This window comes from Mastigoproctus giganteus, chromosome 10 (genome assembly GCF_048544385.1).
Source record: "Mastigoproctus giganteus isolate SK-2022 chromosome 10, ASM4854438v1, whole genome shotgun sequence".
Classification (NCBI taxonomy): domain Eukaryota; kingdom Metazoa; phylum Arthropoda; class Arachnida; order Uropygi; family Thelyphonidae; genus Mastigoproctus; species Mastigoproctus giganteus.
Window position 1 is genome coordinate 201,637,101 of NC_143584.1, and position 10,866 is coordinate 201,647,966.

General features: G+C 35.2%; 1 protein-coding gene across 6 annotated transcripts in view; it reads left to right on the forward strand.

Annotated features, from left to right (window-relative positions):
* Nucleotides 1–3,354, forward strand: part of ClC-c (chloride channel protein 3) — a 378,652-nt gene extending 375,298 nt beyond the window's left edge. For 3 of the 6 annotated variants that reach the window (XM_090383982.1, XM_090383981.1, XM_090383980.1), the window contains one exon: nucleotides 2,886–3,354. In XM_090383982.1, the coding sequence (XP_090240108.1) occupies nucleotides 2,886–2,976 (91 nt within the window). In that variant the 3' untranslated portion in view covers nucleotides 2,977–3,354. The remainder of the gene's footprint in view (nucleotides 1–2,885) is intronic. The other 3 variants (XM_090383985.1, XM_090383986.1, XM_090383984.1) reach the window with 2 other exon arrangements.
* The last annotated feature ends 7,512 nt before the right edge of the window (nucleotides 3,355–10,866 follow it).

Below are 10,866 nucleotides of genomic sequence, written 5' to 3' on the forward strand. Positions count from 1 at the left end.
TTAACCTGAGGGGCCATAAATTGAAATTGAGCAAAGACAATTATAAAACAGATGTGCGGAAATTTGCCTTTAACCAGTGGGTTGTTGATAGCTTAAATAAATTCAAGGAGGAACTGGACAAACGTTTAGAGGGAATGGGTATGTGAGATGGTTTTTTTTTTTTTTTTTTGGTTGATGCTTGCTTTCTTGAATCATATGCCTCTGCTAATGCTAATGCAAATGCTAACGTTTCAGTCAAGTTAACGGTCACATATCTTGCTACCAAATGAAGTTCAGTAGCAACACCAAACATTATATTGTACCATAAGACTGTCAGTAAATCATAAATACAACTTGGGGTAAAAAGAAAAGTTATATGATGGCACATAGTTGTTGGTAACATTCCAGGGCTCTTTACTACTGATTGCCTGATTCTGTTTACTAGCCAAGAAACCCTTGGATCTTTGAATGACATTCAAATTTGGAACATGTTTAGCAGCTTTCTTTCGGTACCGATGAACTGCCACCAGGATCCTGTTGCAGTGTGCTACTGCAACAGGATCTAGAAAAGTTGGGCAGATGGGCTGAAAAGTGGCAATTGAAGTTTAATGAAGTGCAAAGTAAAGTACTGCATATGGGTAGAAGTAACTGCAGAGAAACCTGCCAACTGTGTGGTACTACACTTAGGGTGGTAGAAAATGAATAAGACCTGGAAGTGATTGTGCAGTCAGACATAAAGTTTTCTGAGCAATGCAGACGTGCTTCCAGAGCAGGTCATGGAGTATTGTCAATGATATACAGGAATTTTGCTAGTAGGGAAAAGGAGGTGATTATTCCTTTGTATAAGGCAATGGTCAGGACACACTTGAGTACTGCATACAGGTCTGGAGGCCTCATTTTAGGAAGGATGTAGAGTTGCTTGAGCATGTATGGAGAAGGGCAAAAAGATTGCTGAGAGGAATGAAGGGGTCCTCTTATTGAGGTGTATAAGGCCTTGAATGGGTTGAGCATGCTGAATTCTGATGGGATTCTTCCTCTTGCTCAAATTACGAACCTGAGGGGAGCATAAATTCAAATTGAGGAAAGACAGTTGTAGAATAGATGTGTAGAAATTTGCCTTTAGCCAGCGGATAGTTGATTGCTGGAACAAACTTCCATCTGTTGTTGTGAAGTTAATAGCTTAAATAAATTCAAGGAGGAACTGGACAAACTTTTAGAGGGGAATAGATGTGTTAATTATTATTTTTTTTTTTACTGATGCTACATAAGCTCATATGCTTGCTTTCTTGCATCACATGCCTCCACTACTAGGATCTCATATGCTTAATGCAAGATTAATGATCAGAGAAAAATAATTTTCAGAAATGAAATCTGTTTTTCGCTGCAGTGCTGATGAAGCTATGCAACCAAGAATGCCTTTGAAGAATCTCAATCTTATATCAGTTATAGGGTGACTCATCATGAAAAGGTATGGGGAAACAAGATTTTGTGAATATGGTCAAATGCACAATTAGTACATTAGTCATAACCCACTAGCTCCTCAGATGAAAAATGATTATTTCTCTTACAGAAGTGGATATTTGAGCAAGATTTGGTACTTTGCTGTATAATTGACATAGAAAAAGAGGTTATCTTTTAATTTTTATATTTCCTTGTTGTGAGTTAAATAAACTAAATTTTGAAACTTCACTCTCTGTGGTCATCGGTGATGATGTGAGGCACAAACTTCACGGAAACACATTGTTTCAAATCTTGTTAAAATTAATTATTTCTTATAAGAAATAAAAATTTTACAATTGCTCCAGATTAGATCACAAACAGGAGTAATTGTTGTTTGTTGAATTTGAAGAGCAGCCAGAGAAAGGATCATCTTTGAACCAAGTGGTGTTCATTAAACTTTTTGAGCCACTGAAAAGTCAAATGATATGTATATAGCAGCTTTTCCAAAAGCCATTTTTAACATTTCATGGATTTCTGTTCCACTTTTCCCTAATTTTCAAATTAGGGAAAAGTGCAATAGAAATCCATGAAATGTAACAAAAACACACAAAATACCTATTCAAATGCATCCTAGTTCTCACTGCAGATAAACCAAGCGATTTATAATGTGGAATTAAGAAATAGTCTGCTTTGTTTCAGCAACTGATTGTCCCATTCTCTTTTAGTCAGTTTTCATAATTAAAACAATACCACGATCAACAAACCAGTAATTAAAAGTTATAGAACTACGGTACAGATCTTATATTTGGCAGTGTTGAGGCTAGACCATTTCTGGATCTTGGAATGCCAGCCTTATTGTACAGGTAGTCTTCAGCTTAACAACAACTTTCTTTGCTATTACCCTATTTTAAATAAAGAGAACACTCTTTCAAAGCAAAAACAGTTTATTTGGAGCAGTATACAGTTAGGGCTGTTTTATATTTTCTACTCTTTTCGTTTACAATAAAGATCATTGGCCATGTATTCTTTGTCTATTTTAAGCTAACAGACAAAACTTTATTTGTGAACCATATAATTTTCTTATTTGTGTTTTCTTTTGAGGTGCACAGAGACAGTGCTTTCGATGCATGGTGATTGATATTTTGATCTGAGTGAAATACCATTCTGCTTATAGTGATCAGATATTTTAAATATAGCGTTTATTTTATATTAGTATACCATAATCATATTATAATCTTTTTATATGGTTTTACGTTAATTAACAGGTAACATAGTCTCAAAGGATTCAACATTGTGTTGACTAGATTTTACTGTACCCAGAAAAATGCAAAAAAAATTGCAGGTTGTTATATAAGTTTATATTAAAATTGAAGTTTTTCTGCAAAACATTAGTTTAACTTGGGTAAGCAAAATAAAAATTAATCTTATGAAGTGCACAAATATAATGTTATTTTATTTTTATCTAGGAGATTATTGGGTATTATTACCAAAAAGGATGTTTTGCGACACATCAAACAGTTAGCCAACCAGGATCCCGAAAGTGTTTTATTTAATTAAAATCATTGTAAGATAACAACTGCTCCATCTAAGTGTGGTCTACTTGTAGAGTCTGCCCGTTGCATTGTGTCACATGAACTGGAAATGTATTTGTATATTTGATAATTATTGGTCTTGTGTATAGTTGGAATCATGTTCGAGATCGTTTTGGAGCATTGTGTAGTATTGCCTGTTATGTGTACATCATGTAAATGATAGGAATGCACTGCATGGTTGTTTGAAAATACACACAAATAAAATTCTTACCTAAAAACTAGTTCTGATACTAGTAGTACTGTTTTAAAAAAAAAAAAAAATGAAGATATTTAAATTCAGATTATATATGTTCTCTGGAAGCAGCATTGCTGTCCGTTTTATTTCCTTGCTGCGGTCATCGTGTATTACATCCTAAAAATAAACTTTGTACCACACCAAAGAATACTGTTCTAATTATTTGTTTGTAAAAATATTCTACTGTATTTGCCTCTTGTTTGCTTTGCTCTACAGAGGAGCACAATTCTTCTCTTCTTTTACAAGGTTTTGTCCTATTTGAAATTAACACAGGAATATGATGGATTTTTTCTGTAGATTATTTTATTGAATAATGAAATCACATATTTGTAAGGTCCTTTTTTTTTTTAACCACTTTCGATCTACTCTATACTTACAAATGAAACAATTATGAGTACAAAAGTAATTCCTCCCAATTTTTTGCTTTCAAATGTGTTGGTATAGGTCATTGTGCGTGTTACTGAGTGGCCACTAGAGGTCTCTAGTTTCATCATACTGAGTGGCACTGTGATCGGTCTCATAAGTGCAGCACATGAATAGTTCAAAATGGTGGTTTATTAATGATTGAGGATTAATTAATCTAAAAGGCATAGTTGTAAGAATTAAATTTTCTGAGGTAAAAATAGGAGGCATTACTTTTGTACCTCGTACAATGTTATCGGTTATTTTCACTTAAGCAAATTGTCTTCTATGATAAATATCTAGTTACAAAATTTAAAAAGCATTTATTTTGAACCTTTTTTTATTAAGCATAGCAATTAATTTTTTCACAAAAAAAATGGAGAATGTCTTTTTTGATTTGTTTTTTTTCTCCTCTCTATCTTCTTCATTTTGAAAAAAATTGTTAAAACTGTGTTAAAATAATTTTTTCTTAATTTTGTTAATGAAAATAGCTGAGAATAATTTTCAATGTTTCAGTTAGTCATAAAAAAAAAAAAAGCTAAATTTATTTTTAAAGTTTTCTATTCAGGAAATCCAATAATGGGAATAATATTTTCTCTCAATTTATAGAGCAATAAAGATTAATAAAAGAACAAAAAATTTATTAAAAAGTAATTAATTAGTTTTCAATTTATTTTCAAAGAAAATTAATTTACATGTTTCAACTTAACTTGTAAATAGTCTATAAATATGAGTTGACAAAATGTGTTAAACTTCAAGATAGGTTGATGAGATAAAATTTTACCTTATTTGTGTAGGATTAAAAAAAAAAAAAAAAAGCATTAGTTTATACATTATGCTGTCAGGGTGATTTGTTAGAGTTGGTAGCTGTGCAGTGAGTAAAATAAATCTTTGTTAATTCTAGTCTTAGTTGGCCATTTTATTTTTGCAAAAAAATAAATAAAACTTTCTGGTCCCATGCTCATTTTTAGCAACTCAGATTTCTAGACAAGACTACATATGCATTTCACAAACATTGCTTCCTGTGCATTAATAAAAAGTGTTTCTCTTTTGTCCCCTAAATCTGTAAAAATCAAAATGACCCTACCAATGGATTATCCAGGGATGTGCTTAAAAAAGCTTTGTTGAACTCATAGACTATCCAAAATAAGGCAAGTTACTTAATGGTCCCTCAATGACAACTGGTATCTGCTGCCTTCTCTACCTTAAAACACACTATCCTGGCATACTACAGGTTCCTTTTTCCTGTCCATGATGGAGATATATAGTTTTTATGACTGAGTATTTGGATCCAAAGATGAACCAGATAAAGTAGTTAAAAGAATTTTTAAAAAAAATTTTTTTTTTATGGAAACCCCAAACGCGAAAGGTATCAAAACCTATAGTACTTAGTACCATGCAAGGGGTTGAAGGAGAAGTATGGGGATGCCGGAAAATTTGCTCTAGAGACTAAACATGGGTTTCACCACTTCAAGCCTCCAATAAGCAAAGTGGTGGTATTTCACCGGTTGATGAAAGTCATCTACCACCTACAAGAAATAATTAGTTCTGACTAGTGTAACAGTCTCCTTTAAGTTGTAGTATTAGTAACATGATGCAGGGAAGTAAAGCTTATACACCGGCCAATAAAATAAAAATCCACTCCTTTCAGTAATTTGTTCAAATATTCCTCAAATTTATTCAAACTGCCCATCTCCACAACACTAAGTGAAAGTTTATTCCAACAACCAATTACTTTGGCCGAATGCAAATTACCACCAACTATTCTGCAACGATCCTTTTCTTTTCTGATTTAAATTTATGTCCTTTGTGTGAAAGAGTAAAGATGTCACCAACATTTAGTTTAACTGTTTTAAAGCCTTATACATTTCAATTAGGTCACTACACAAATTCCAGAACCCCAGCCTTTCTTGGTAAGAATATCCTCAATGTTGTTGCTCTTTTTCAGCAACCATTCCAACAGATCTATATCCGTCCTGAAATGAGGTTTCCAAACCATGAGATAATCACCTATTTGACCCTGCTTGGCAGAATTTGTGTATATTACTGACATACTCTATGGGATGCTCTAGGAGCTTGTTTATACTGCTGAGAGAATTTAATGCCACACTCTACAGTTCTAGAATCTAGATCTTTTTCATAATTCACTACATTTGGTTTATACTTTTAGATGGACTCTGAAGCAGTTTTTGCCAGCCCTGATTACAAATTTAATTATTACTGTACTCTAATCTGTTATCAGTGAACAAAATAAGCATGCTTGAATTTGGTTATTTGCTATACAGATTGTACAAGGGTAAATAAAACTGGAGTAGTCCAGTAATTAGAAGATAGCCTGTAGGAGAAAAAGAAAGTGGGGCTTAGAAGCTTGTAGTGAATAACATTGATATTAAATTGAAATCACATATTTTAGTTATTTTCTCTGGTATTCCATTAATTTGCCAATTCATGATTCAATATGAAGTGCAAATAGTGAGGGGGGGGGGGGGTGTACACTGTATAGTTTTCAGATATGCTGTGGCTCACATCTAGTGAGTATGGGCTTGGCACACCCAGTAATGTGCGTGTGCTTTATAATTGGCTGTGTATCAATGATGCAAGTGCACTAAAATATACGTAGTCTAACTCTTTCGCAGCTTGAGTCATAAGCCCTTAATGCATTAGAAAAATAAAAAGTAACTTAAACCCAAATTACGTGGCACCCCAGTTGAAAACCACTGGTCTAGATGATCCTGTAAAAGTTCTACTGGGTCTAAGTCAGGTGATTGGAGTGGCCACACCATAATTTACAATACTCCCTCCTTTCGTTGCTATAAAGTTCCTGCACAGCTTATGTGTTATTGTCTTGTTGAGATATAAAATTTCTTCCCCAAAGTCGAAGTTCAGAAAATATTGCATTACGTTCAAGAATGTTTTTATAGCCACCTTAAAATTCCCTCGATTCTGATTATGTCACTGACTCCAGAAAAACAGAAGCAACCGCAGATCATAATGGAACCAGTGTGCGTGACATTTTTTTCTTTAATTAATCGTCTCGCATAAATTTTTAAAAAATTTAAAATTTGGATTCATCTGTCCATTCTTTGGTTGTCCAATGTTGTTGATCCTTTGCCCAAGCCAACTGTTTCTTTCGATTTTCTGGTTTTAATAAGGGTTTTTGTACCACTACATGATCACAACTCCAGTTTGTTTAAGATGAAGTTTTACAGTGGGTGTAGACACAGGAGTTTCTCTGTTCCAACTGAACTCAGCTTGGATTCAGGTACTGTAAGTTGTCGATTGCATTTAGAAAACAGTGTTGGGGGCTTATCTTGTGTTTCCTTTGTTATGCATGGTCGTCCTAATCGGGGTTTGTTCTTCAAACTGTAGTTTGCACCCTAAATGAAGCGCCTAGTATTTTACAATACTTCTCCTGGAATAAATTTCTTTATGGCACTTCTTTTTTCTTCACTCAGTTCCTTATTTCTTGCTATGTTTAACACAAAACTTATATAAAATACTCTTTCTAAATGATGGGTGTTGCATTTTATAAGTTATAGCTCTTACTGCTCAATTTATATTATTGAAAATATTCTAGAATCATCTTCAATCTGCTATATAATATTAAAACACTACTGCCTATGTTCTACCACATTTAGGGAATGGCTTGGATCTTAGAAAGGCTTTTGATACTGTTGCACATGGAAGACTGCTGCACAAATTGGAGCAGTGTGGCATTGGAGGCAAATTGCTGCTATGGATAAAGGGATGGTTGAATGGGAGCAGACAGAGTGGTAATCAATGAACACTGCTCATCGTGGACTAATGTTATTAGTGGAGGCCCTCAGGGTTCAGTATTGGACCCATTGTTGTTTTCTGTGTTTATAAATGATATTGATGATGGTATATCAAGCTTAACGACTAAGTTTGCAGACGATACGAAGGTTGGCATGGTTGATAAGGACACTGACAGTACACTGCTGCAACAGGATCGAGAAAAGTTGATTAAGATGGGCTGAGAGGTGGCAAACGAAGTTTAACATTGACAAATGTAAAGTACTACATATGGGAAGCAGCAACCCCAGAGTGACGTATCAACTCTGTGGTACTACACTGACAGTGATAGAGAACGAAAAGGACCTGGGGGTAATTGTGCAGGCAGATATGAAGTTCTCTGAGCAGTGCTGATGGGCTGCAAGAGTAGCTCATGGTGTATTGTCAATGTTATGCAGGGATAAGGATGTGATTATCCACTTATATAAGGCAATAGTCAGGCCACACCTTGAGTACTGTATACAGGTCTGGAGGCCTCATTTTAAGAAGGATGTAGAGCTGTTGGAACAAGTACAGAGAAGGGCAACAAGATTAGTGAATGGAACAAAGGGTTGCTCTTACGAAGAAAGGCTTAAATTTTGCAAATTAGTGTCTGGAGACTAGGCACCTAAGAGGTGATCTGATTGAGGTGTATAAAGCCTTGAATGGTTTGAGCATGCTCAATGCTGATGGAATTCTTCCTTTTGCTCAGAATAATCATTTGAGAGGGCATAAATTCAAATTGAGAAAAGACAGATGTGCAGAAGTTTGCCTTTAGCCAGCAGGTGGTTGGTTGGTGGAACAGACTTCCATCTTTTTGTTGTGGAAGTTGATAGCCTAAATAAATTTAAGGCTGAGCTTGACAGATACTTGGAATGAACAGAGGGGTGAAATGGGAGCGTTTTTTTTTTTTTTTTTTTTTTTGGCTGATGTTGCATAAGCTTGCTTTCTTGCATCATATGCCTCTACTAATGCTAATACTTCTACATCTTTCTAGAATATTCTAAGTTTCTTAAATATTATTTAAGGTTTTTTGATTTTTATGCATAATAGAAAACATTTTAATAAAAACTTTGAAAATTAAAAAAATGATTCCAAACTTTTAGGATGTTCATCTCTTGTGCTAATAAAAATGCATTTTAATGAAATGTAATCACTGAAACCTGCCTTTTAGCACTGAAGATTTTCAATATTAGTAACACAAACAGAGTACAAATCATGTAGTTTTATTTATTACAGAAAATGTTACAGGGTGTCCCAACAAGTGCAAACAAAATATAGATTAATAGCAGTGATAAAGATTCCGGTAAATAATATAATGGACCATAAGTTAAATTTTATTGTGGAAGTGTTAGAATTGGACTATCATATGTGGATAATATTGTATTGTTAAATATTAGTTTGCAAAATCTTCAAAAAAGAAACCCTGAATAAATTAATTAGATAAAAGATTGTAGAGAATTTACCATCAAAATTAGTTACACAAAATCAAAAGTAATGCAAGCTGAGAGAGAATTTAGTGCAGAGTAAATAATAACCAAAAAACGTAATTATGTATATTTAGGAAAAGCCTTGAATGAAGAATGGCAGATTAAGGTAAATATGGGAATAAACAACTGAATAAGTAGAGCAGGAAACCAGTTAAATTTATATAAAGTAAAATTAATTTCCTGTTTATAGTTGGGCATGGCCACTATGTTATGAGCGGAGTTTAGAATACAATTGTTAACCATATTTATCAATCACAAAAACCCGAACCATGGTTCACGCAAATCATGATTATATTTAATTGGATTCCTATCCAAAATAATAAATTAGCTGTTTGTAACAGTTTTTAAGCTTATTTTAACCAGTAGAGCTGAGAGTTGTCAAAGAATGGATTGATAAAAATTATCTTCAGAAATGAGGGAAAAGCAGAATGGGACATAATACATGGTTAATTATTAACTATGGTATAAAGGAAATTAAAAACACCATGTGATAGAGTTTTAAATGTTTATTGAAGTGAATCACATAAATTTAAGCTTAATATTTTGGTAATGTTTCGAACTTCAACTGAACCTCATCAGCAGGACTATATGGGGAAATTAAAACATTAAAAAAGGTAATTGTAGGGTTACAACAGGATTGCATTATGCCAGTATTTCCCAAACTGGGGTCCATGGACCAGTTCCAGGGTGGTCTGTGAAATGCACCCTCTGGAACTGTATATTTATGTACACTGTATATTTATATTTATGTAAAAATAAAATAATAAAGTCGAGTATTTTTTAAACATACTGAATTTTCTTTTCAAAAAACCCAGCATTCATACATATAAACTGATGAGCCAAAACATTATGACCAGCAACTGCGGTGTGGGTCGGAACATGGTATAAAAAACACCTGATACTCAGTTTCATTAATCAGTGTTACTCTTGTTCTTCAGATGGAAAGTAGCGCACTTAAGCGAGTTTGACAAAGGCCAAATTTTAATGGCATGACGATTGGGTCAGAGCATATCCAAAAGGGCATGGCCGGTGGGGTGCTCACCATTACAGCCTTAGTCGCTGATGTGCCAATCAGCCCCAAAACAACCTACTGAAAGTAGTGCAAGGAGGTAAAACCCACAAATCGCTGGCGAGGTGTTGGACAACAATGGCTCATCGATGCTCAAGCTGAGCAAAGGCTCTCCAGATGGTACGTGGCAACTCGCCGGTAATTGGAATTCTGGTAACACGAGTAATGTGTCACAACACACAGTACATCAAACCCTGCTGAAAATGGGGCCTCATTGCTGCTCCAAGTGTCCATGTTAACCCCAGTTCACTGTCAACAGCATCTACAATCGGCATGCAAGCATCAAAACTGGACCTTGAGTGATTGGAAGGATGTTTAGTACGATGAATCACGTTTCCTGTTGCATCATGTGGACAGCCAGGTATGTCTGCATTGTTTACCTGTGGAAGTGATGGCACCTGGATGCACTGTTGGACGAAAACAAGCCAGCGATGGCAGTGTCATGCTTTGGACAATGTTCTGCTGGGATACCCTGTGTCTAGTCATCCATGTGCCGGGCACACTGTCTACCACCCACCTAAACATCATTGCTGACCAGGTACACCCTTTCATGGCAACTGTCTTCCCCTCTAGTGGTGCTGCCTTTCAGCAGGATAATGCACTGTGCCTCACCACCCAGATTGTTCGAGACTGGTTCGCGGAACATGAGGAAGACTACCAGGTATTGCCCTGGTCTCCAAATTCCACGGACATTAATCATTTGTGGTTTGTGTTGGAACAGCAACTCCGATCTGCGATGACTCAAGGTCCAATTTTGATGCTTGCGTGCCCATTGTAAGTGCTGTCACCGGTGAGCCATGGTTAGCACAGGCACATGAAGTCGCCATTACTGTGTAGTGACACATTACTCGCATCACCAGCATTCCA